Source organism: Myxine glutinosa, chromosome 8 (assembly GCF_964187855.1).
Source record: "Myxine glutinosa chromosome 8, kmMyxGlut1.1, whole genome shotgun sequence".
Classification (NCBI taxonomy): domain Eukaryota; kingdom Metazoa; phylum Chordata; class Myxini; order Myxiniformes; family Myxinidae; genus Myxine; species Myxine glutinosa.
Window position 1 is genome coordinate 9,425,981 of NC_136268.1, and position 26,931 is coordinate 9,452,911.

Below are 26,931 nucleotides of genomic sequence, written 5' to 3' on the forward strand. Positions count from 1 at the left end.
AAATTACAGATCTGCAAGAACAAACATGCTCAAGGTCACAAACACTCTCTTATGCATTTATTTTATTCACAAAGGTCAAATGTTACTAATTACTTGTTTCAAATGTTCAAGTAGAAATCAAGTCAACGCTTACTAAATAAACAAAACGAACAAAATAAATAAATAAATAAATGACATTATTCCAGCAACGATACATGATGGATATTAGCCGTGCTCATGGAACAAGCAGAAAACATTTTTGAAAGGAGCCAAGAGCTCGCCATGTGAGGGAAGGAGGAGGTGAAGGAAGGAGGGCAATGAAAAGTGACTGTGTACGTTTGAGTATGAAGGAGGAGCTGTGGAATAGTAGTAACAGACTGGCAGAGATACATGCACTTTTGCTAGAACATGGTATGGCATCATGGGCTAATGATGTCTTGCCGTAGAGGCAGGATGCACACATTCAAATAAAATGTCAGAGATCAATTTGTTAAATGTCAAAAAAATTTCTGACCCACATTTAAAACAGATGCCAGATCCATCACACGTCAGCCAGCAGGAAATAAATTAATTAATTAATTAATAAACAAACAAATGGAGTGCCAACATGTTAAAGTAAACGAGCATTTTTTTTTCTCCCCAAACTCCTCATCCAAACCGGCCCCGGATGCCTGTCAGTCCTGCCTTTTCCCCCAGCCATGAACACAAAGCAGCTTTAACGGCTCCTAATTCCCAACATCACCTCCACTCTACAACCCTCTCCCACCCCCTATCCCCTTGTCCCTTCACCAACCTACCAAAGCCTCTGAAGTGCATACATTCCACTCACACAGACCTCGGGAAACAAGTCTTCAGAGTGGACCCAAAAACTAATGCCAAAATTCATACTCGCAACTCGTCACATTCGTCCCAGCTTATGATATTTACATCCAGTTTAAATGCATCATTTCTGATAGAGCTGTAGACCCAATGGAGCAACAGTTCTGGGGTTCAAGCAGCATCTGTCAGAATCACAAACCACAGCTCTTCCCCCACAACACCAATCCCAACAGATCCTAAAGCACCTCCAACTGAAGGAGGGCGCTGGTACACAAAAGCTGCAGGCTGGCCACCCCCCTGCTGGGCAGGACACACAAAGGGCACGATGGATGGCGGACGACAGCCCGGCCAGCCGGAAAGGCAGGCGCGCAGACACTGTGCAGTAAAAGAGGCGACGGTACGGTCTGCTCATAACAAAGTCATGCCGGAGTACACGCTGATATGATAGGTCCACCTAGATGATGTTGCCATATCGGTGAGGCTGTGGAATCTAAACACCTCACCACCATCCACTATCATCTCCCTTGCTCAAATATCTGATACTCCCTCCCACCTCACAGTTTTAAAAACTTTCCCCACCTTTCCAAACTGCTCAAAATACTGCTTGACATCCTCCAAGACAGTGCTGGCAGAGAGACCACCAACAAAGATCTTCTTCGTCCGTGTCACCATCTGCTGGCACAAGGAACAAGCTCCATCACCTCTACTTCATTATAAACTAGCAATAAAGAAGTTGCCAGGTACTTTTGCTAGTTATTAATAAAAACAGAGTTGGTCGTTTGGCCAAGTGGTAAAACACTCGTTTCTTTCTTTATTGACTGGTGTGGGTTTGAGTCCCATGGCTGCTCAGTCGCACAAACTCACACTTGGAAAGCATGGTGAGTATGCCAAACACCGCTCAACGCGAGTTGAGGTAGGCCTTTCTCCTGTCATGGACTAAAATAGACTGGTTTCTGAGTTTTTTTTCACATGGAAGTTTGTCCAGTTTTTGCAAAGCGCTTCAATATGAGATAAAATTTACATCAAGGGAGAAGAAAATGTATAAATGAGAATATATTCACAACTTCCTCACTTAAATAAGAATGCTTTTGATTGAAATAGAAAAACAATTGCTTTAAAACAAAACAAATCTGGAGATTAAACTAGATGCTCAATTTGAAAAGTTGATGATATACTTCAAGTACTAACATTTAAATGCCTCAAGCTGAAGAACAACAAACATATCAGTGGTGCTTTGACAACCTTTGTAGTTTCAGATTTCAATTTGGAAGGAAGAACAGACTGCAGAGCTAGCACAAAAGCTCTCAAAGCTGCCGACTGATAATCCAGGAAGGCCTTTAAAAGTGCAGGGTTACTGTTCGGGTTAGAAAACATATCCATCTAAAGCCATACTTCGTGAACTACTAAAAAGAAAAGAAAAGCTTATTTCATACGGCAATGAAATCTAAGGTACACACTGCCACAAGACAAAAAATAAATAAATAAGGCACACTTTTAAAGAAAGAAAGCTGCATTACAAGGGCAGGGGTGATGATAGCCAGCCATCGGGCCTGCGAAACAAAAGGCTGGGGGAAAAGGGAGAAAAAAAAAATATCGCTGTGGCAACAGCACTCTATACAAGACAAACCCTTTGCCATCGTCATGGCAACCAGTATAGTGGACAGCCATGGGAGAGAGATGGGGGCTATGGGGGAGGGGGAAGGTTGTAGAAAGAATTTGCAAAAGGGTGGGGGTCAGTAAAGCAGTGGTAGGCTCATTAGAGATGAAAGAGAAATGTGCAAGTAAGTGGAGAAGGAGAAGTTGAGGGGATGAGGGGATAATCATACGGGGAGCGGGGCGAAATCTTGCTGCCCCATAGCCAACGGATCAGGTATCCGTTTCTATGGTAATGCATTAAGCCAAAAATCTGTTAATCTCTTTTTCTCTTCACAATACTTATCTAACCAATGTGCCCTTTTGATGATGTGAAGATAAAAATGAGAAAAAGAAAATGCAACAACAAACTTGTATCAGGATTGCCGGAAATAAAATTAGGACAATGAAGCGACACAAGTGGGGCTCCAAAAGGTTTGGGTTGGAAGAAAGAAGGGAAAGTGGATGGGTGGATGGGTCAATAAAATGCAGGAGCCACAAGAAAACAAAAACTGCAGTAAATGAAAAAGTGAAATGATAAGAAAAGAAGACAAATATGAAAAAATGCAAACAAAGCTACACTCACTTTCGGCTGGGTGCGGCGAGGAAAGGCAACTTTGGGATCAATCTGCACAAAACAGAAATGGAGAATAAGTGAAAAAAAAACTGGATTGAACTGATGAGGCAAAAAATAAATTATAAAAAAAGTCAAACAACAAAGAATGCAGTGATAAAGAACAATATAAAAATGAAAATAATGCCAAAAGGAAAGTGAATTGCAGGTATGGTACAAGAGAAAGCCGAAAATGTCATGAAGACTTGTTTTAATTGAAATGTAAGATTAAAAATGAGGTGAGAATGTGCAAGTTGAAGCAAAGTTGTAAAGAGTGGGGCTGGGCAGTGGATCACCGGGGGGGGGGGGGGGGGGGGGAGAGGAGGATGGAAGGAAAGGCCCAGGCGGATGGGCCACTGGGAGGAGAGAAAAGCAGAAAGCGAGATGGCGAATGGAGGTAGGAGGCATAGGACCTGAGAGCAAGCAGGATACAGGGAGGGTAAGAATGTATGACTGTATGTCCTGCTCATCCACAGCTTTCAAGGTAGGTGGAAAAGTGCACGGTGAGCAAGCCATCATGAGGGATGTAGAAGTGAGGAGACAGCAGGCCACCTGGAAGGAGGTAAATGTGAGAGGGGAGGAGCCACCGGGAGGAGAAGGGACGGGGGGAGGGGGAGAAAGAAAACACAGGAGAGAGGGAAAGGTGAGCGGCGATGGGCCACAAGGAGAAAGAGAAAAGAAAGGCCGAGTGGACAATTTGAAGGGACAGATAAGTGGCGAGCGGGGGCAGAGTGGTCCACTGGGTTGGATAAAAAGGATGGGAGAGATCAGGCCACCAGGCATAAAAGGGGAGGAGCCACTGGTAGGAGAGGGAAAGGCAGAGGATGAGTGGCCCACCAGGAGGGACAGAATGACAGGTTAGAGCGAGTCATTGGGACAACGGGCAAATGCACCACTGCAAGAGAGGGGAAAGTGACAGTCGAACGGGCCACCGCAAGGGAGTGGAAGACGAAGGACGAACGCACCGCCGAGAGGGAGAAAGTGCCAACATGAGGGAGGGGGAGGCGATGGGTGAATGGGCCACCGTGAGGGAGGGGAAGGCGAATGAACGCGCTACTGCAAGGGAGGAGGATGCAAATGCGCCACCACGAGGGAGGGGAAGCAAACCCACCAGCGAGATAGAAGGGAAGGTGAACGTACACCACGAGGCAGGGGAAGGTGAATGTGCCACCCAAAGGGAGGGGAAGTGAACGTGTTACCGCGAGGGAAGGGAAGGCGAATATGCCACTGCGAGAGAGGGGAAGACGAAAGTGCCACTGAAAGAGAGGGGAAGACGAAAGCGCCACTGAAAGAGAGGGGAAGGCGAACATGCCATTGCAAGGAAGTGGAAGGAAGGAATGTGCCACCACCAGGTAGGTGAAGGCTTTGTTCAAGCGAATCACTGGGGAGGGAGAGGAAGGTGACGGGCAAGTGAGCCACCACGAACGAGGGTGGGGAAAATGACACCAACAGGCGAGCGAGAAACCCGCGAGGAAAGAGTAGGGAACAAGTAAGCAAGCCACCAGGATGTAAAGAAAGGCAATGGGCAAGCAAGCCACCAGGATGTAATGGAAGGCAACAAGCAAGCAAGCCCCTAGGAGTGAGGGGATGATGATGGAGGGAGTGAGCCAGCAGGAAGGATGGGTAGAAACAGACAACCGAGCTACCAGGATGGAGGCAGGAAAGAGCATTTTGGGAGACATCAGTTGGGTAAGCAGCATGGAGAGAGTGTCGGTGATCGGTTCAGCAAGAAACAGGATTTGGAAGAAATTGTGGATTGGTGTCAGTCAAATGTTTAATCCACTTCGAACAAATGTGTCAGATTCATGATTTTGCATTTTTGAGGCTTCAATCTTCACACACTTTTTCCACCCAATATAATATTTGTAGTGAGTGGGGCAGGAGAGGGGGAGAGGGTGTCAGTTCAAAGGAAAGAAAATAGACACTTTCAATCATATTGTCAGGTGCTTGAAGGACTCTGACACTCACTTTAGGTCTCACTGCTTAAGAAAATGTTTCTCTTGTGTAATTAATTAATTACTTTGTAACCTCTTTTTCTGCTCGACAAAGCAGTCACAAAATGTTTTTGTGGAAAAATGGAACACCAAATATGAATTCACAGGCATTTAAGGATTTAGAGATGTCTCACCGTCTTTGAGTCAAGCTCGTGGTGAGGCTGCGCCAGGACCTTGTCAACACTCGCTGGTTCCGCAAAAGTTACAAAGCCAAAACCTCTGTCACGGATGAGAGCAGTCTTATTTATTCAAAATGATAGAATGCAGATATCACTTTCCATGCAACTCTTTAGTGAATGCAACCAACCACATTTATAGAGCTCTCAATCAAAATTATTCACATTTCCTTTGATGTAACAGTCCAGTTCAGCCGCATAAACCAAACTTGCTGTGTGACCTCCCTCAACAGTGCACAGATCGCCAATAGTTTCAAGCTAGTGAGTCCATGGTTTCTCAACCTGCCAATATTTGAACATCTGGACCAACAATCTTATTCTCACCTGGAGCGTTTTGTAGCTGGGTCTCTCATCACCATGCATTCACTTATTTCACCAAATTTGCTGAAGTATTCCCGCAAGCTCTCTGGATTAATGGAAAAAGGAGTTGCAAAGTGGGGAGGTTACACAAACAAATTTAAACAATTGAATAGACAAATGCCAAATTCATTGAACATACAAGTTACATGAGTCAGTACTACAAAGGTTCGACTTATCCCATAAGCCACAATTACACTCACAACAACAACAACATGCATTTTAAGGCCATTTTCCCTGCTAGAGCGGGGGTTAGCCTTGCGGTCCCCATGACAATCTTCTCCATTTTGCCCTATTTTCTGCATCTCTCCTTGTTAACCCCCTTGCCCGCATTTCTTCTTCCACCATCTTTAGCCAAGTCTTTCTCGGTCTTCCCCGTCCTCTACTTCCTTCTACATTCATTTCCATCACTCTCCTCAACCAGTCACTTTCATCCTTCCTCAACACATGACCAAACCATCTCAAACTGTTCCCCTTCACAGCATCAATCACAGGCTCTATTCCCATCATCTTTCGCAATTCATCATTTGTCTTCCTCTCTCTCAATGATACTCCGCACATCCACCGAACCATTCGCATTTCCGCCCTTTCCAGCCTTCATTGCTGTTCTACGTTCATTACCCATGTCTCGCTCCCATAAATCATAACACTTCTCACACATGCAGCATACACCTTTCCCTTCAGCATCAAAGACACTCCCCTCCTTATCAGCACGCCACTCAGTTCCCGAAACTTCTTCCATGCACATCTCACTCCAGCAACCATTGCCGAGTCTGATCCACCTTCTCCATTCAGCATGTCTCTGAGGTAGCAAAATGTTTTCACACCTTCCAGCTTCACGCCATCTCCAAGATCCAACTCAACATTTCCTCCATCTGCAGCTCCCTCTGTGCACACCTTACATTTGAATGTAGCTGCCACACTGGTTAATGACCCTCTCAGACCACTACATTTTTGATGAACCCACTCAGCGCACATTGTACATTGAATGGAGATCACTCCGACACCCTTCCTGCACACAGCACATGGCCACTTCCCAGTTCTTTCCACCTCAACACATGCTTTACCACTTGCCATCACCTTTGTCTTTCCGATATTCACCTTCAGACCTTCTGTCTCCATACACTCCTTCCACTTGTTCACCTTTTCCTTCAGTCCATCCATACTTTCCGCAATCAACACCAGATCATCTGCATGCAACAACTCCCACGGTAAACCCTCCTTTACGGTCTGAGCCAGCACCTCCATCACAGCTACAAATAGTAGTGGACTTAGTACCGACCCCTGATGCACTCCCACCTTCACCTCAAACTCACCACTGTTCCCGTCCTTTGTCCTTACAGCTGTGCCCGCTCTTTTGTACATTGCCATCACAACTCTGATCAACCATTCCTCCACTCCTAACTTCCTCAATGCCCATGTCAATACTTCGCGTGGAACCCCATTGAATGCTTTCTCCAGATCAACAAACCCAAGAAACAACTTCTTCCTCTTCTCCATGTACTTCTCCTGCAACTGCCTCACAATAAGGAGCGCGTCTGTCGTTCCTCTTCCTGGCATAAATCCAAACTGCATTTTGTCGATCTTCACCTTCTTCCTTATCCTCCTCTCCAACACCCTTTCCAATACCTTCATTCCATGCTCCAATAACTTTATCGCTCGGTACGAGCCACAATCCAGAGGGTCACCTTTCCCATTGGATAGAAGGACGAGGGTACTCAGTCCCAATCCACTGAATGCAGCCTTCTTTCACCACCAGATTACAGGTCTCTGTCATTCTCTTCACACCCCAACTTCCTGCTGCCTTCAACATATCTCCCACAACTCCCATCGGCCCTCCCGCTTTTCTACTCTTCATTGCTTTTATCGCTTCCTCAACTTCCTTGTCAGTTATCTTCTCTGCCGGTCCTAAAACTGGGTTACTCTCTCTGTTGCCATCCCATTCATTCTCTGTATTCAACAGCATTTCCATATATCTTTTCCATCTTCCTTTAATTCCATCTGGGTCCACATTTGTCCCACTTCATCCTTCAAGCAACTCACCCCCATCACATCACACCTCTCTTTCGCTATCTGCTTTGCAATCCTGAAGACCGCTCTCTGACCCTCTTCCGAATCCAAGCGTTCTCCAAACATTTTCCTCCATGCCTCCTGCGCCTTTGCTACCACTTTCTTTGCAGCCTTCTTGGCTGCCTTATAACTTTCCTGCTCTGCTTTTTCTGCTCCCGTACCCTTAGCCTTCTGCCACTCCTTGACCTTCTTCCTCTTCTCGTCAATCCTCTTTCCAACTTCATCATACCACCACCATGTTTCCGAGTGCCTTGGTGGTCCTTTTGTCCATCCACATACCTCACCAACGGCTCCCAACAGACTATCTTTCATTGACATCCAACCACTTTCAAGCTCAACCACATCATCCTCTACCATACTCAGCCTCTCTTTTAATGCCTCCCTTACTGTCACCTCTTTCAACCTCCACACCTTCATTCTCGGTTGGTACTTCACCCGCCGAACTCTCCTTGCACCTTTCACCCTTATGTCGCAGACAACCAAGTGGTGCTGTGAAACAGCCTCCTCCCCCGGGATCACCTTTGTGTCCCGGAGGTGCCCCCTATCTCGCCTACACACCATCAGGTAGTCAACGGTTGTCGTCGACCCACCTGACGTGTATATAACAAGCTTATTATCCTCTTTCTGGAACTGAGTATTACAAATCAACAAATCAGCTCCATCAGCAAACTCCAAAATCTTTTCACCTTCTCCATTTCTCACACCATATCCGTAACCCCCATGAACTCCCTCAAAACCGTCCATACTCCTTCCCACATGTCCATTTAGGTCTCCTCCTACCACAACAACTTCCTCATCTTTCACGTTTTCCATCAGCTTCTCTATCGCACACCAGAACTTGTCCTTCTCTTTATCGCTCCGACCAACCTGCGGAGCATATCCCGAGATGACGTTCACAAAGAGCTTTCCAATCATCATTTTCACCATCATCAACCTATCACTCACTCTAGTCACACTCACCACACTGTCTACAAACTCCTCAGAAAACAGGACACCAAGACCATTCACGCCCTCCGGGCACCCCAATTACACTAACACAAGCGAAAAACTAGAGCAATGCGTCTGTCGCCAATATGCCTCCGCATAGTCCCACAACGGGTATATGCCCTCGTTCACTGTCCTAAAAATAAACAGGTTTTCCGTTTCCGGTCTTGCTGGCGAGGGTTCGTTTATTCTCAGCTCTCCATGCTATCCATCGAAATCGAAGTTAAGTAATTGTTCCCATTTGTATTTTCGTTATAACTATTTATTTTATGGTGTATATATTGTCTCCCGACGAAGATTTTCGGTGCAAATCTTTCATACCTGTATTGAAAATCGTGTTAATTCGGGTCGTGTTTTGAGGCCTTGTAGTTGTACAGTGAACACTGTACAACCTTGAGGCTTTGCTTTTCTCTCAGCGGTCCGTGTTTTTGTGATCCAATAACTTTCGTTCTCTGTTTTCCCAATCTTTTCACCCCATAGCCCTCTTCCTTGTGTAAATCACAACTCAAAAAAATCCAAAAAAAAAACATTTCCTTCTCTGTTCTCATTCGTTTATTCATTCTTCGTTCGTTCGTTCGTTCTTCGACCACGTGTTTCTCCCCCATTTCCCCAGATAGATTGTCAAATTTCAACTCCTTATTTTATCGTCCATGCGTTATTGTTTTGATTATAGTTACTTTTGGTTTGAATTTCCTGTAACTTGTAATTATTTAATCGTGTTCTGCTCCTCGTGTGCGGCCTTGTAGTTGTACCCCCGTCGGTGTTTGTTATCTTAATCGTGTTTTGCTTGGCTCTTAGTTTTTTTCCCTTCTACCCCGAACATAATACTCTGTCTAACGTTCTAAATCCCCACCTCCCCCCCCCCCCCACCCCCAAAAACCACACAAAAAAAAAAAAAAAAAAAAACATTTATTTTCCTTTCTCCACGTGTACTGTTGACTCATCCTGTATTTTCTGTCCAGGTGTGCTGTTCGCCCCGCCCCCATTAACTCCTTGCCATCCACCGTTTGCCCTTCACGTGACTCGTGGTGGTCCCTCTCGGCTCTCCCCCCGTTGGTATTTTTGTGCACATAAGATTGTTCACGGTTCTGTTTAAATATTATTTAAATATGTATAACCTTTCCCCTTCAGTGTTTTACTCAGTGGTATTTTACAACATGCTGTTTTTCTTCCTATTTAATAGGCTTTTCTCAATTTCCTCTCCAACTCATTCCACCTCAAAAAAAAGAAATTCAATATCTTATACGTCTCCCTCACTACATGGTCTAAATTCACATTCATTCCATCCCTCCTCCATCGTTCTGAATCGGATTGCTAACTTGAAAATCACAACAAACCCAATTTGTTTTCAATGTTCGTCTTTCATTAATCATCCACTTTCTAAACTCCCCTCTTGCCCCTCCCATCCAAATCCCTCCCCTTGCACCTACACTCCAAAACTCCCCCCTTGCCCCGCCACTCTTAAACTCCCCCCCTGCCCCTCCACTCCTGAACTCCCCCCTTGCCCTTCCACTCCTGAACTCCCCCCTTGCCCTTCCCTCCTAAACTCCGCCCTCACTCCTCCCCTTCAAAACTCCCCCCCAACCCCTCCCATTCAAATCTCCCCCCATACCATTCCTCTCCAATTCTCCCTCCTCCCCCCTCCTCCTCAAAGCTGCCTCCTCCCCACTTCGTCTCCCTTCTATCTCATACCTCCACCCCCCCCCAACCTTCTTCTTTCCTCTGCCCCCCCTCAAACAACCCCTCACTGTGCCTCATCCCTTCACCTTCAAACCTTTCATCCTCCTCATCCTTCCCTTTCTTGGAACTCTTCTGCAATCGCTGACACACTAACAACTGCTCTCCCTACCTCCCCCTCTCATCCTTCATCTTACCCTACTCCTCCCCTCCCCTGTCCTGTACCCGATGCTCCCCCTCTCTCTTCATTAACGGTATGGACCTCAAACATCCGGGGCCTTCGCTCAAACCTGACTGATCTCTCCATACAGGTTGCTTCTGACAATCCAGACTTGATCTGCTTAACAGAGACTTTCCTCCTTCAAGATGTCTCTGATTCCTTAATATCTCTTCCTGGTTACTCCCTCCTCCGGTATGATAGACCTGAGCCTCGGCCTGGTGGTGGGGTGGCTATCTTTATCAAAAACTCTCTTCCTCACTCTCCTTGCACTGCCCTCTCTCCTCTTCACCCCCAGGAGTACCTCTGGCTACGGCTTCCTCTCCGCTCCCACCTTTTGTTCATATGTGTTCTGTACCGTCCCCCAAACAGTGATGACTCCATCTACATTTCACTGTCCGACAACATGGACCAACTTCTATCCACTCATCCCAACTCTCTCTTCCTCATATGTGGTGACTTCAATTGTCATCATGCCACCTGGTTGGGTGTGGGTTCCTCTCTCACCAGTCATGGCACCTCAGCAAAGGACTTCTGTGACTCACTGGGATTGACACAATCTGTCAATTTCCCGACCCGGATCTCAGCCAATGGAGTATCTTCTCTTCTAGACTTGGTTATGACTAACTTCCCTGCTAATGTCTGCTGCTCTTCTTCTGCTCCAATCGGTTCTTCTGATCATGTGCTTGTCAAAGTGGACATCTCTCTGGCCATTCTCAGAGAGCCTCCTCAGCGTCGACGAGTCTGGCATTTCACTCAGGCCGACTGGGACGGTCTTCAAGCAGCCATCATTCGTCTGGATTGGTCTCCCATCTCCACTGCCTCTGACATCAATTCTTCCTGGGAATTCTTCCAAAGCAAACTGATCTCTCTCATGCACAGATTTATCCCATCTCGCCTTCAGTTGTCTTACCCTTCCTCCCGTCCATGGTACACTGAATCTTGTGGTGAGGCAGTTGCCCTGAAACAACTTGCCTTTGCCTCTTGGAAGGCTAATCCAACTGAAGGAAATCTCAGTTCCTTCCACCAAGCTCGGAACAAGTGTGTGTCTACCCTCAGGAGTGCCAGGAAGCACTATCTCTCCTCACTCAAGAATGAACTCTCAAACCTGTCTCCTTCCTCCAAATCCTGGTGGCGTCTGGTCAAATCCGTTTCTGGTGTTTGTTCCCCCTCCATCCCCTCCCTTACCTCAAATGGCCACACAGTTGACATCGCACGTGACAAAGCCGAATGCCTCAACTCTGTGTTTGCCTCAAAATCCTTAGTCCCAAACCCATCTCTCTCTGTTCCCACCTTTCCCAGTCGAACCAAACTGCTCCTGGACTCTGTGACCTTCTCTCCTGACAAGGTGGAGGAGTTTTTGTCAAACCTCAACTCTGATTCTGCAACTGGACCAGATGGCATCAGCCCACGGGTCCTAAAATCCTGCTCTGCCGCTCTATCTCACCCTCTCTCTGTCCTTTTCACCCTATCTTTTGCTCAAGGTCATCTGCCAGCATCCTGGAAATCAGCAAACATTACCGCTTTACACAAAAAAGGTGCAAAAACAGATCCTTGCAACTACAGACCAATCAGCCTGCTCCCAATTATCAGCAAAGTCATGGAATCCATCATTGCTTCGGATATGAAATCTTTCCTCTTCTCCAATGGCTTGATCTCTGATCATCAATTTGGTTTCAGACCAGGTCACTCTACTCTGGACATGCTGCTTCTGCTGTCTCAACAATGGATGGAGGTCCTCAATGCCAAACAGGAAATCAGAGCTGTCTCCCTTGACATATCACGTGCCTTCGATACGGTCTGGCACCCAGCTCTGCTCACCAAACTCTCCTCCTATGGTATCCATGGAAATCTCCATGCATGGCTTGCGGACTTCCTCTCTGGTCGTAGTCAACGTGTGGCCCTGAATGGATTTCTCTCATCTCCCCTTCCCGTTCAGGCTGGAGTTCCCCAAGGCAGTGTGCTGGGCCCTGTGCTTTTTCTGGTCTTTATCAATGATCTCTCCGACTCTCTGGAAAATCCTCTGTATCTCTTTGCTGATGACTCCACTCTCTGCCGCTCCATTCCTCTTCCCTCAGATCGGCAGTCTGCAGCCTCCTCACTCTCTGAAGACCTGGACAAAATCACAGACTGGTCAAACATGTGGAACATGTCTTTCAATCCTGACAAATCTCACACTCTTACTATGTCTCTCCGAAAAGATCGACTGGACAACCCTCCCATCTACTTTCTCAACAATCCTCTCCAAGAAGTTCTGTCGCTCAAGCTTTTGGGTCTCACCATCTGCCATGATCTTTCTTGGGAAAACCACATTTCCAAGCTGGCCTCCAAAGCCAGTCGCCGACTGGGCATCCTCCGTCGTGCGAAGTCCTTCCTAGGCACACCTGAGCTCCTCACCACATACAAGGCTTTCATCCGCAGCTCAATGGAATACTGTTCTCCCCTATGGGCTGGTGCTCCTGCCTCACACCTGGCTCGGCTTCACGCTGTTGAATCCAAAGCTTTCAGAATCATTGGAATCTCCCACGATGAAGCTATCTCTGAGGGCTTTTCACTCACTCACCGCAAGCAGGTAGGTGGTCTTTCTGTCTTCTACCGACTCCTCTCCGGCCTTGCTCCCCCAGCTCTCTCTGTGCTCTGTCCCCCAAATATTCCTACAGGTCGCACAAGATCTGCCAGCCACCCTCTGATGGTTAAACTGCCGAAATCTCGGCTCTCTGCTCACCTTCACTCTTTCATTCCTCTTTTCTCCCGCCTCTGGAACAAACTCCCACACTCACTTCAATCACACTCCTCCCTCCAGGTCTTCAAAACAGCTGTTCACCACCATCTCTTATCTTCCCCCATCCAAAACCTTGATCTTTTCTACCCCCGCTAATTCAGCCCAGATCCACCTTGTTTGAAATTCCAACTTCTTTCCTGGATGTCTTGGCTGTGTCCATATGTTTTATACCTCTCCCACCCCCCCCCCCTTCCCATGCCTCCCCCCCAAAGCCCTCTCCCTCCGACAGTTCTCTCGATGTCTCCATGTCTCTCGGTCCCTGCTCTCAAATGTTGTGTTTGTGTCCTTCCCCCTCTCTCCCCATCTTGTCTACCGCTCCCGATGTTATTTGTTTTGTGTGTCTGTTTGTCTTTCTGTGTGATTAATGTTCGCTCTTTCACGAGCCTCGATCTTGTATACAAAAAAAAAAGAAGAAAAAAAAAAAAGTTAGATTTAAATCCCTTCAGCTGTTTTCAAGTATCACATTTTCACCAGCCATGACAGGTTTCACATCGATCAGTGAAGCGGTTTCAGAGAAGGAATTTTTTTTAAGTACCGGCTTTCAAGCTAATATGGCTGCCATACCACGTGACATATGACCTTAAAATGTACACGCTGCACATGTATGGGTAGGGGGATCACGTTTGTGAAGTTTCATGTTGATCGGATAAGGTTCGTTTTTCTATCCAAGATGGCTGCCAAACCACGTGACCTACAACATCATCATTTTCAAACTATATGCAACAGTGGTGTTAGATGATATTCGTAAAATTTTGCATCAACAGGGTAAGCAGTTTCAGGGATATAATTATTCGATATTCTCCTTCAATCCAATATGGCTGCCAAACCATGTGATCTATGATGTCATAAATTTATTATTTCAATACAAATGGGTCATAGATCATGTGCATGCAATTTCAGACTTTAAAAACTTAATTAAAGATAACGAACTGAATGAAAACATTTTTGGCTGGTATACCACTTCCGGTGGTAAACCGTATACCAGTATATCGGTGTGTACCCCGGTTTAGAATAGGTACACCATATCCTTGCGTGTCGTAAGAGGCGACTAAAAGGGTTGGTGTCAGGAAGGGCATCCAGCCATAAAAAAAAAAAATTGCCTCAAAAAGGGAACCATGACAATTACAACTAGAAAGAGCAATCATAGATTGCAAACCCTCGCCAGGATGTATTTTCAGTGGTTTTTAAGGCTTTTGTGTAAAATCAAATATGGCGGCCGAACCACGTGACCGATGACGTCATAATTATCATTTTAAAAATTCTGCATGTGGAGTTGCACCTATGGTGAAAATTTCGTCAATCGGACCAACGGTTGCAGAGAAAATCATATTTATTCTGTGCGGACAAACAGACAGACAGACAGATGAAAAATCGGTCAGAGACCGAGGACTTGCCGGAATGTACTTTTTTTATCAGCCATTTTGGACAAATATTGCGGCCAAACCACGTGACCGATGACATCATTATTTGTTTTCTAAACTAATTTATTCCTTGATGATGCTCAAGAAATTTCATCTTGATCGGATGAAGTTTTGTACTTGTCGAATTATGACGTCATAATGGTGGCACCTATAACATCATCATTAACATATTTTATTCCCCATGGAGAGTTCTTTACAATAAGCCATGTCTCAATTTTTTCTATTCAGCACTTTCGGAGATATGGAGGTGCAAAGTTTTTCCGTTTTTCCAAGATGGCGGCCGAACCACGTGACCGATGACATAATCATTGACATATTTTATTCCCCATGGAGAGTTCTTTACAATGAGCCATGTCGCAATTTTTTCTATTCTGCACTTTGAGATGTAGAGGTGCGAAGTTTTTTGGTTTTTCCAAAATGGCGGCCGAACCATGTGACCGATGACATCATCATTAACATATTTTATTCCCCATGGAGAGTTCTTTAAAATGAGCCATGTCTCAATTTTTTCTATTCAGCACTTTTGGAGATGTAGAGGTGCAAAGTTTTTCGGGTTTTCCAAGATGGCGGCCAAACCACGTGACTGATGACATCATTAACATATTTTATTCCCCATGGAGAGTTCTTTACAATGAGCCATGTCTCAATTTTTTCGATTCAGCACTTTCGGAGAAATGGAAGTGCAAAGTTTTTAGGTTTTTCCAAGATGGCGGCCGAACCACGTGACCGATGACGTCATCATTACCATATTTTATTCCCCATGGAGAGTTCTTTACAATGAGCCATGTCTCAATTTTGTCTGTGCAGCGCTTTCAGAGATATAGTGGAGCAAGGTTTTGCCGTTTTTCCAAGATGGTGGCCGAACCATGTGACTGATGACATCATGAACATATTTTATTCCCCATGGAGAGTTCTTTACAATGAGCCATGTCTCAATTTTTTCTGTTCAGCACTTTCGGAGATATAGTGGTGCAAAGTTTTGCCGTTTTTCCAAGATGGCGGCCGAAACCACGTGACCGATGACATCATCATTAACATATTTTATTCCCCATGGAGAGTTCTTTGCAATGAGCCATGTCTCAATTTTTTCTGTTCAGCACTTTCGGAGATGTAGTGGTACAAAGTTTTTTGGTTTTTCCAAGATGGCGGCCGAACCACGTGACCGATGACGTCATCAATTGGGCACAGTCTATTCCAGGGCAAGACAACTACGTGTGCAAAGTTTGGCGATTCTACGTGCAACGTTGTAGACGTAGTGCTGCAAACAGACAAACAGACAGACAGATGAAAAATCGGTCAGAGACCAAGGACTTGCCGGAATTTACTTTTTTATCGGCCATTTTGGACAAATATGGCGGCTGAACCACGTGATAGATGACGTCATCATTAACATATTTTATTCCCCATGGAGAGTTCTTTACAATGAGCCATGTCTCAATTTGTTCCATTCTGCACTTTTGGAGATATAGTGGTGCAAAGTCTTGCCGTTTTTCCAAGATGGCGGCCGACCACGTGACTGATGACGTCATCATTAACATGTTTTATTCCCCACGGAGGGTTCTTGACAATGAGCCATGTCTCAATTTTTTCTGTTCAGCACTTTCGGAGATATAGTGGTGCAAATTTTGGCCGTTTTTCCAAGGTGGCAGCCGAACCACATGACTGATGACGTCATCATTAACATGTTTTATTCCCCACGGAGGGTTCTTGACAATGAGCCATGTCTCAATTTTTTCTGTTCAGCACTTTCGGAGATATAGTGGTGCAAATTTTGGCCGTTTTTCCAAGGTGGCAGCCGAACCACATGACTGATGACGTCATCATTAACATATTTTATTCCCCATGGAGTGTTCTTTACAATGAGCCCTGTCTCAATTTTTTCTATTCAGCACTTTCGGAGATATGGAGGTGCAAAGTTTTTCGGTTTTTCCAAGATGGCGGCCGAACCTACGTGACTGATGACGTCATCATTAACACATTTTATTCCCCATGGAGAGTTCTTTGCAATGAGCCATGTCTCAATCTTTTCTGTTCAGTACTTTCGGAGATATAGCGGTGCAATTTTTTTCGGTTTTTCCAAGATGGCGGCCGAACCACGTGACTGTTGACGTCATCATTAACAGATTTTATTCCCCATGGGGAGTTCTTTACAATGAGCCATGTCTGAATTTTTTCTGTTCAGTACTTTCAGAGATATAGAGTTGCAAAATTTTTCCAAGATGGCGGCCGAACAACGTGACCGATGACATCATTTGGGCACAGTATATTAGAGGGCAAGACAAATACGTTTGCAAAGTTTGGCTATTCTACGTATAGAAAGATTCTACGTATAGAAAGTTTTCCGGTTTTTCAAGATGGCGGCCGAACCACGTGACCAATGATGTCATCATTAACATATTTTATTCCCCATCGAGAGTTCTTTCCATTGAGCCATGTCTCAATTTTTTCTGTTCAGTACTTTCGGAGATATAGAGGTGCAAAGTTTTTCGGTTTTTCCAAGATGGCGGCCGAACCACGTGACCGATGACGTCATCAATTGGGCACAGTCTATTCCAGGGCAAGACCTCCAATTCCATTAAGCTTGTTACATCCACGTCAGGTGGGTCAACGACAACCAACGACAACGACAGGCGAGATAGGGGGCACCTCCGGGACACAAAGGTGATCCCGGGGGAGGAGGCTGTTTCACAGCACCACTTGGTTGTCTGTGACATAAGGGTGAAAGGTGTGAGGAGAGCTCGGCGGGTGAAGTACCAACCGAGAATGAAGGTGTGGAGTTTGAAAGAGGTGACAGTGAGCGGGGCATTAAAAGAGAGGCTGTGTATGGTGGAGGAGCAGCGCTCAGCTGCTGGAGAAACGAAATGCACACCAAGACATTTTCCCGCACACGAAATGCACACCAAAACATTTTCCCGCACACGAAATGCACACCAAAACATTTTCCCGTGCACAAAATGCACACCAAGACATCTTCCCGCGCACGGACTTCGCGCCAGGGCATGCGTTTTTCTACGCAGGACCTTCGACGGCCCCGGACGCAAGGCGGAGTGCAGGCAAATGCACCTCACAAACAATACGCTTCATTTTCACATTTATTTTATCATCCCCTTGTGTTGTATACGAGTCTCCCCCACTTTCATTTCTTTCATTAAAGCCGGTATTATTGAATTATAATTTCTTGTCGGTTTAAATTACTTACAACCACAAAAACAAACACACAGATACGACTCGAATTAGTGAGACAAGCAAATAACCTGCCCTTACACTTTATGACTTGTGATACTGGCCACCCCATCAACTCCACCACCTTTACGATTTATGGCTTGTATTACAGCCCCTCTTCCCCCCCCCCCCCCCCCCCAGCATAAATTCCCCTACTTTTACGATTTCTGACTTGTCATACCGGCCGAAACCCCATAAATTTCCCCACTTTTACGATTTATGACTTGTAATACCAGCTTTCATCAGGTGGCGCTATAAAATAAATGTTTATAATCGAGAGAATTGGGTTCATCCACCCAATGTTTTTTGTAAGCCTCTAAAACATACCTGTGCACCCCACAAGCAAAATGACCGGTTTTCAACTCATTCCGTCTACCGGTTCAATTCGCATAATGTTCCCACTTCCGGGAGTGATGTTGTTAGCGGTCGAAAACATTGCCGTGTACACTGCTAGTAAAACCACCATTTTCCAAATCATTCTGGTCAGGGGTGATTATACAGTCGTGGCCAAAAATATTGCCACCCTTGCACTTTTTTCAAATAACTCACAATTTTCTCGAAAAATACGTTTAAATTAACAAAAGTATTTGGTCTCCACAATTCTTTATTTCACTGTTAATATTACAGAACCTTTGTTTTTGATTCAGAACTTAATATATCCTTTTAAATCAGAAAATAAAAAGAAATGGCATTGACAAAATTATTGACACCCTCGACTTAATATTTGGTAGCACAGCCTTTGGACAAAATAACTGCAGTCAAGCGCTTCTTATAGCCATGAATGAGCTTCCTCCACCTCTCTACGGGCAGTTTGGCCCACTCTTCTTGTGCAAACTGCTCCAGTTCTCCCAGATTTGAAGGTGCCTTCTCCCAACTGCTGTTTTCAGATCTCCCCACAGGTGTTCAATGGGATTTCGATCTGGATTCATTGCTGGCCACTTCAGAACAGTCCAGCGTTTTGTGTTGTACCATTCCTGGGTGCTTTTTGCAGTGGGTTTGGGGTCATTGTCCTGCTGAAAGAACCATGACCTTCGACGGAAACCCAGCTTTCTGACACTGGGTTCAACATTGCGCTCCAAAATGCATTGGTAATCTCCTGATTTCATGATTTCACCTCCTCCATGTTTTACTGTAGGGAAGGTGTTCTTTTCTTTGAAGGCTTCATTTTGTCTTCTGTAAACATAGAGATGATGTGCTTTACCAAAAAGCTCTAATTTGGTCTCATTTGTCCACAGGACATTCTTCCAGAAGGATTTTGGCTTGTTTAGGTGTGTTTTGGCAAACTCCAGTCGGGCTTTCGCATGTCTCTCTCTTTCAACAGTGGGGTCCTCCTGGGTTTCCTTCCATAGAACCCCCTTTCATTGAATTGGCGACGGATGGTGTGAGTTGAAACTGTCGTACCTTGTGTCTGAAGATCAGCTTTAAGCTGTTTGGCAGTTGATCGAAGTGCTTTCTCCAGCATTCGAACAATCCTTCGCTGCAATCTTCGATCAAGCTTTCTCTTTTGGCCACGTCTAGGGAGGTGGGCTACAGTGCCATGGGCCTTTAACTTCCTGATAACATTGCGTACGGTGGACACAGGAACATTAACGTCTCTGGAGATGGACCTTTAGCCTTGAGATTGTCCATGCTTGGCTACAATCTTGTGTCTGGCCACCTCAGACAATTCTTTGTTTTTCTCTTTTCTCCATGCTCATTGCGGTACACACAGACACAAAACAGCAGAACGGCTCCTTTTCTCCATTCAAACATGTTGAATGAGTGATTTTTATATTGCAGGTACCTGCAACTCACCATAGGTGAGTTCAATTCCAAAGTAAAGGAGAATCACCTGCTTGAAATCTAATCATTTATAACAACTTCTAAGAGGTGCAAATAATATTGTCCGGCCCATTTTAGGATTTGTGTGTGGAATAAGCTAAAATGTATTACTTTTTCAGCTTTTTTTGTTTTGTTCCACTGCAAACCAAAGAAATACATATGTGGAAAACAAAAGATTTTTTAATTTCAATAATTGTATGGAATAAATGGTGCATTATTTGAAAAAAGTGCAAGGGTGCCAATACTTTTGGCCACGACTGCATACATATACACATATATATACAGTACACATACACATACACAGCACACATACACACATATACAGTACACATACACACATATACAGTACACATACACTACACATACACACATATACAGTACACATACCAATGTATATATTGTTACACTTGTGGGGTTAGGCATGGAATACCTTCGGAAAGTTCAGAATGTGTAGGTTTTAGTATGAACCGTGTGACGCGAAGAAGAAGCCATCTGTATGTACATAAGCAGGGTATAAATGTTCAGGTTAAGAGCGTTTGCATGTCGCCATAAAGGGCGTGGCTTTGTGCTAACTAGTTCTAGGGCTTAAAAATAAATTCTCCAGTGTGTAATTTGCCTCCTGTGGTCTTCCCTTCGGTTTTATTACATTCGGCCAGCCAGGAAATTGAGGGCTCAGTAAAACCATGATAATACTGTAATGGGACTCATGCGCTCACAACGCCATCAGGGCTGCCAAACACCCGGGCATTCTCGATTGGGAGACGAGGCTCAGCCCGATGGCGCGTGGTGAAGAAGCCACGCCCCGGCCTTCGTGAATGGTGGAGGCGCGATGGGGTGATGGGCAGGGCTCAGGAAATTGGTAGAGAGAAAAGCCATCGTTGAAGATTCTAGAGCTAGGAGAGCAAAAAGAAGCCGTCTCACCATCTTATTCTCTCCTCTTCTGGTGCTGGCATTCATCGAAGGCAGTCACATGTTCTTTTGATTCTGGGATTCATAGCGGACGGCCGTGTTTGCCGCTCTCTCCTTTGTTCTAGCTTGGTCGCGGGCGGTGGCGCATATTTGGCTCGTGTGCTTGTGGGGAAGAGACTAAACAAGAGAGGTTCAGGGCAGTCAGCATCGCGAGCAGTACCTCACGTTGGGACGTAGAGGAACGCGACTCCGCATAATTTTTGTGCGCTTCCCACATGGTGGTTTGGAGGCGACAAATGCCGACAAGCCCTTGGTTGAACTGCAAAGCTGAGTGCCGGCCGATTACGAAACTGTTTCATTTTCTTTTATTTCTCCGTGTCTGTAATTGAGTCCACATGGAGGGTCCATCATCTTAGCTTGTTACTATTAGTTTTTACCTCTACATTTTTATTGTCTTTGAAGTTATTCTAATTAAATCTTTATTTGTTTAATTTTATTTTTCTTTCTCGTCTTGTTTCGTTAATTTATTTGTGGGTTCGGATTAACCCAGAGTCGGCCGTCTGATCAGATAAGGCTTCGGGCCTTTCCCGCGCGTGCCAAACACAATCCCGCCAAGGTTTGAAGTACGCCTCGGAGTTAAAGCTCGTTTCGGTCATACATCACCCGGGGCTCTTAACCCTGGGGACACAACAATATATATACATATATACGTTCACTACGTGGCCATAAGTATGTGGACACCAGAACATCACACCGATATGTGCTCATCGAACATCTCATTCCAAAATCATGGGCATAAGCGCCTTTGGGCTACTTGAAAAGCGCTATACAAAATAAATGAATTCTTATTATTATTATTAATATGGAGTTGATCCCCCCTTTGCTGCTACTAGGGCATGCCCGTACTATATATATGCCCGTACTATATATCTATCTAAAATTATATCCCCCCCCCTCTATTTACATGAAATGGTTTGGTTCATTCGCAACGCCAAAGCGAACGGCGAACGGCTTGCGAGTACAGTGACAATCCCCCCCCTCTATTTACATGAATGGTTTGGTCCATTCGCAACGACCACAGAACCCCCCCCTCATGCAATGGTTTGGTCCAAAGCGAACGGCTTCCGGAGTTTGGTAAAGCAATCGCCATCGCGTGCACAAACGCGCAGGAAAGCGAATGAATCGCAAATTCGTTTTTATTAGGGATACGAATTGAATTGGGAGAAATTGGGAGATGAATGAATTGGGAGAAATAATGCGCATAAGAAATCGAATTACGTACCGTAATGGCGGTCAGCTCGTAACGCGCTCAGCTCCGCTCGTGCTCGTCTCACATCGGCCACGCCTACGCAACAAAGCGTTCTGTGATTGGCTGCCGGAAAGCGTGCTGCCGGACAGTCGTCACTGTCCGGAAGTTCGCAAATCGCAGTTAGGATGAATCGTTTTAATTTAATCGCAGTTTGAATTCGTTTTAAAACATAGTTTAACGGCAACATAGTTTTCCAACGTGAAATAAATGAATACGCTGTCAAATGTGCCGTCCGAGGCAGAGTCCGATCGCCACGTTCGGCACACGTGATAGCTCGCTGCTCTCTGATTGGTTGAAGCGTTTTTTGGACATATCTCGGTAAGTACTTGTCCGATTAATATGAAACCTTGAAAAGGCACATCCTCGGGTCCCCAGCAATATACCTGGCAAGTTTCAAGTATATCGGACCCGTGGTTGTCGAGAAACAGCGGTCACAGACACACAGACACACAGACACACAGACACACAGACACACAGACACACAGACAGACACACAGAGATTGCTGGAATTATAGATAGATAACAGCCTCCACTCTTCTGGGAAGGCTTTCCACTAGATGTTGGAACATTGCTGTGGGGATTTGCTTACATTCAACCACAAGAGCATTAGTGAGGTCGGGCACTGATGTTGGGCGATTAGGCCTGGCTCGCAGTCGGCGTTCTAATTCATCCCAAAGGTGTTCGATGGGGTTGAGGTCAGGGCTCTGTGCAGGCCAGTCAAGTTCTTCCCCACTGATCTCAACAAACGATTTCTGTATGGACTTTGCTTTGTGCTCAAGGGCATTGTCATGCCGAAACAGGAAAGGGGCTTCCCCAAACTGTTGCCACAAAGTTGGAAGCACACAATCGTCTCAAATGTCATTGTATGCTGTAGCATTAAGATTTCCCTTCACTGGAACTATGGGGCCTAGCCCGAACTATGAAAAACATCCCCAGACCATTATTCCTCCTCAACAAGGCTTTACAGTTGGCACTATGCATTTGGGCAGGAAGCGTTTTCTGGCATCCGCCAAACCCAGATTCGTCCGTCGGACTGCCAGATGGTGAAGCGTGATTCATCACTCTAGAGAACTCGTTTCCAGAAATTTGACGAAATGACTTGTTGGAAAGGTGGCATCCTATGGCAGTGCCACGTTGAAAGTCACCGAACGCTTCAGTATGGGCCATTCTACTGCCAATGTTTGTCTATGGAGATTGCATGGCTGTGTGCTTGATTATATATACCCGTCAGCAATGGGGGTGCCTGAAACAGACGAATCCACTAATGAGAAGGGGTGTCTGCATACCTTTGGCAATGTAGTGTACATATACAGTATACAGTATACACATACATCCATTATACAGTCACGTGAAAAAGTAAGTACACCCCATGTAAAGTTTTGACTTTTTCAGCATATTTCAACATACAGCTATTTGATCTTCATTTCAATAATATTGATAGATAAAGGTGATATAATATAACAAATATGAAACATTTACATTTTGAAGTCCATTGTATAATTTAAATAAACATAAATGCAAATTTTGCATGTGGAAAAAGTAAGTACACCCCTACATTTATCACTACTTCAAATACCTAAAATTAGAATCAGGTGCACCAGCTCAGGTGCAAATGATTAGAACATCGTTAGAGAGGATAATGGAGGAACCTGTCTTATTTAAACCGCAGACATTTAGTTTGGTTTGCTCTTTGTTGTTGAAGTGTGCAGCGTCACCATACCTAGATCAAAAGAGCTCTCTGAGGCCTTCAGAAGGAAGGTTATAGATAATAATAATAATAATCTATCTATAATTCCAGTAATCTCTGTGTGTCTGTGTGTCTGTGTGTCTGTGTGTCTGTGTGTCTGTGTGTCTGTGTGTCTGTGTGTCTGTGTGTCTGTGACCGCTGTTTCTCGACAACCACGGGTCCGATATACTTGAAACTTGCCAGGTATATTGCTGGGGACCCGAGGATGTGCCTTTTCAAGGTTTCATATTAATCGGACAATTACTTACCGAGCTATGTCCAAAAAACGATTCAACCAATCAGAGAGCAGCGAGCTATCACGTGTGCCGAACGTGGCGATCAGACTCTGCCTCGGACGGCACATTTGACAGCGTATTCATTTATTTCACGTTGGGAAACTATGTTGCCGTTAAACTATGTTTTAAAACGAATTCAAACTGCGATTAAATTAAAACGATTCATCGTAACTGCGATTTGCGAACTTCCGGACAGTGAAGACTGTCCGGCAGCACGCTTTCCGGCATCCAATCACAGAACGCTTTGTTGCGTAGGCGTGGCCGATGTGAGACGAGCGGAGCTGAGCGCGTTACGAGCTGACCGCCATTACGGTACGTAATTCGATTTCTTATGCGCATTATTTCTCCCAATTCAGTCAGAGCGAAGGGCGGAAGCGAAGAGCGTTGTTTTTTTTGTTTACGGGCGTACGGGCGGGGTAGAGCGTACGGGTAGCGTTTTTTTTTGTTGTTGGCAAGGAACGGGCACCCACGTACGGGCAATGCCCTAGTAATAATAATAATAATAATAAAGGAGTCTTATATAGCCCCATCAAGCAGAGTAAACTACCCTCATGGCGCTTTACATTATCATGCGAACGCACACACATCGCACACACACATACACACACAGACACACCTTCACTCTTGCCCTATTCCTCTCCCTCCCCATTCAAAACCCACAGATGTGTACTCCCCCTCCTCCTCCCCTCCCTCCCCCGCACATGTACACAGACATACTCTCGATCTCTGTCCCACCTCAAACCAAAGGGAAAACAGGACTTAGACTTTGAAAGACTTGTGAAACAGATAGGTTTTGAGGGAGGTTTTAACGGCAGGAAGAGAGTCAACATGTCGAACAGAGGAAGGCAAGTCATTCCAGAGCAGAGGTGCAGCAAAGGAAAAGGATTTCTCGCCAAACGACTTGGTGCTGGTGCGCGGCGGCTCTAAGGTCATAGAGTCGTCGATTGAACAAAGCCGTCGCCGAGGTTCATAGAGAGTGAGCAAATCGGAGAGATAGTGAGGTCCCGTTCCACACAATGATTTATAACATAGTGTGCAAATTTTGTATTGCACACGAGCAGAGAGGCAGCCAGTGTAAAGATTCAAGAAGCGGAGTAACATGGTCAGACTTCTTCGCCTTACAGACAAGACGAGCGGCAGAGTTTTGAACCTTTTGTAACTTATCCAAGAGAAACTGAGGGCGCCAGCATACAAAGAATTACAATAGTCTAGCCTTGAGAGGACAAGGGCACAGACCAGAGTTAGAGCAGCTTGAGGAGTAAGAAAGCGGCGAATGGATGCGATATTTCGCAGCTGAAAGTATGCTGATTTGCAAGTTTGAAGTACTTGCTTGGAAAATGTCATGTTACAGTCGAAAACCACACCAAGGTTCTTGGCCGACTAAACAAAGTTTACATCGGTTTCACCAACATGAATAGTGGTAGGAAGTGAACATTGTAGAGGACATCTGTGCGATCTTACAATCATAGACTCTGTTTTAGCATCGTTCAGCTGAAGTTTGTTTTGGGTCATCCACGCCTTCACGTCGGCAATACAGCCTTCTAACACTTCAACAGTGGGCACGATTTGTTGAATCGTGCTTCCTTTGTACAGCTGATTGTCATCTGCAAAGGCGTGGTGATCAACTGAATGTCTGGCAACAAGATCAAATAGAGGCTGAGTGTACAAAAGAAAGAGGATAGGTCCCAGGACTGAGCCCTGGGGAACGCCAAAGGAAAGCGGAGAAGGGGCTGATTTCTGGCCATTGACAACAACTGTTTGCACTCTATCAGTAAGATAGGACATCAGCCAAGAAAGTGGAGTACCAGTTATACCAAATGTGATTTCAAGACGACGAATTAAGACACTATGGTCAATCGTGTCAAAGGCGGCAGACAAGTCCAAAAGAGCAAGAACGGAAACCTTACCACAGTCAAGAGAGGTCAGAAGATCATTGGTTATTCTTAGGAGAGCGGTCTCGGTGCTATGGCCTGGTCTATATGCTGACTGGCGAGAATTGAAAAGATTATTTGAAACTATATGGTCATTCATCTGTGATAGCACAATTCTTTCTGTGATCTTTGACAGGAAAGACAGGTTGGAGATAGGACGGTAATTTTTCATGTCGTTAAGGTCAAGGGTGGGCTTTTTAAGAAGTGGTTTAACAAGAGCTTGTTTAAAGAGAAGCGGAAATGAACCCGTAGTCAGAGAATCATTGATAACTGCAGTAATAAATGGGAGGAGGGTGTCCAAACACTAAATGAACAAATCGGTGGGAAGGGGGTCGAGATCACATGTTTTTGTGTTTGACTTGAGGATTGTACATTTGACAATTTCCTCAGTAACAGGAGTAAACGAACTAAGAGGTCGTCCGTGAAAGCAGTGTTCAGCATCATCAAAGGAAGGAGTGACTGCTTGTCAAGATTGTTTCTTATTGACTGAATTTTATTGTGAAAGAAATGCAGGAAGCATTGGGGTAGTTCGTTTTGAGGAAATACAGTGGGAAGAATGGATTTATTTTTGGTGGCAAACAGGCGGTTGGTAATGCTGAACAGTTGCTTGCAGGAGGAGCTCCTAGTAATCCGATCAGAAATATATGACGTTTTTGCTTTCAGAATGATTTTTATAACGAGTCTTTTAGCTATGTTATACAACTGTTTATGGAGTGAGGCCAGTCTTCAGCCACTGTCTCTCGGCACGTCGTCGTTCCTTTTTGGCAGCCCTGACTTCGTCGCTGACTGCGCTGAACCACAGAGTACTCCTGCGTCTGGGAACGGCACGCCGTGTCGCTGGAGCATGACCGTCCAACGCTGTGCGGAGGCAACAGTCGAGGTCTTCTGCAGTGACATAGGAACGGCCAGAGAGACGGGTGTGAAGGTCCTCTTTAAAGGCGGTACGGTCGATGGCACGAATGTTGCGGGCAGTGATGAAGGTGGGCTGAAGATGAG

At 45.3% G+C, this 26,931-nt stretch overlaps 1 protein-coding gene across 5 annotated transcripts in view; it reads right to left on the reverse strand.

Moving 5' to 3' along the window:
- LOC137432218 (RNA-binding protein Musashi homolog 2) overlaps positions 1-26,931 on the reverse strand; it is a 249,447-nt gene that overhangs the window by 173,800 nt on the left and 48,716 nt on the right. For 4 of the 5 annotated variants that reach the window (XM_068123950.2, XM_068123946.2, XM_068123944.2 and 1 more), the window contains exons 3-6: positions 5,538-5,619; positions 5,172-5,256; positions 3,017-3,058; positions 1,378-1,473 (exon numbers count right to left, since the gene is read on the reverse strand). In XM_068123950.2, the coding sequence (XP_067980051.1) occupies positions 1,378-1,473; positions 3,017-3,058; positions 5,172-5,256; positions 5,538-5,619 (305 nt within the window). The remainder of the gene's footprint in view (positions 1-1,377; positions 1,474-3,016; positions 3,059-5,171; positions 5,257-5,537; positions 5,620-26,931) is intronic. The other variant, XM_068123945.2, reaches the window with a different exon arrangement.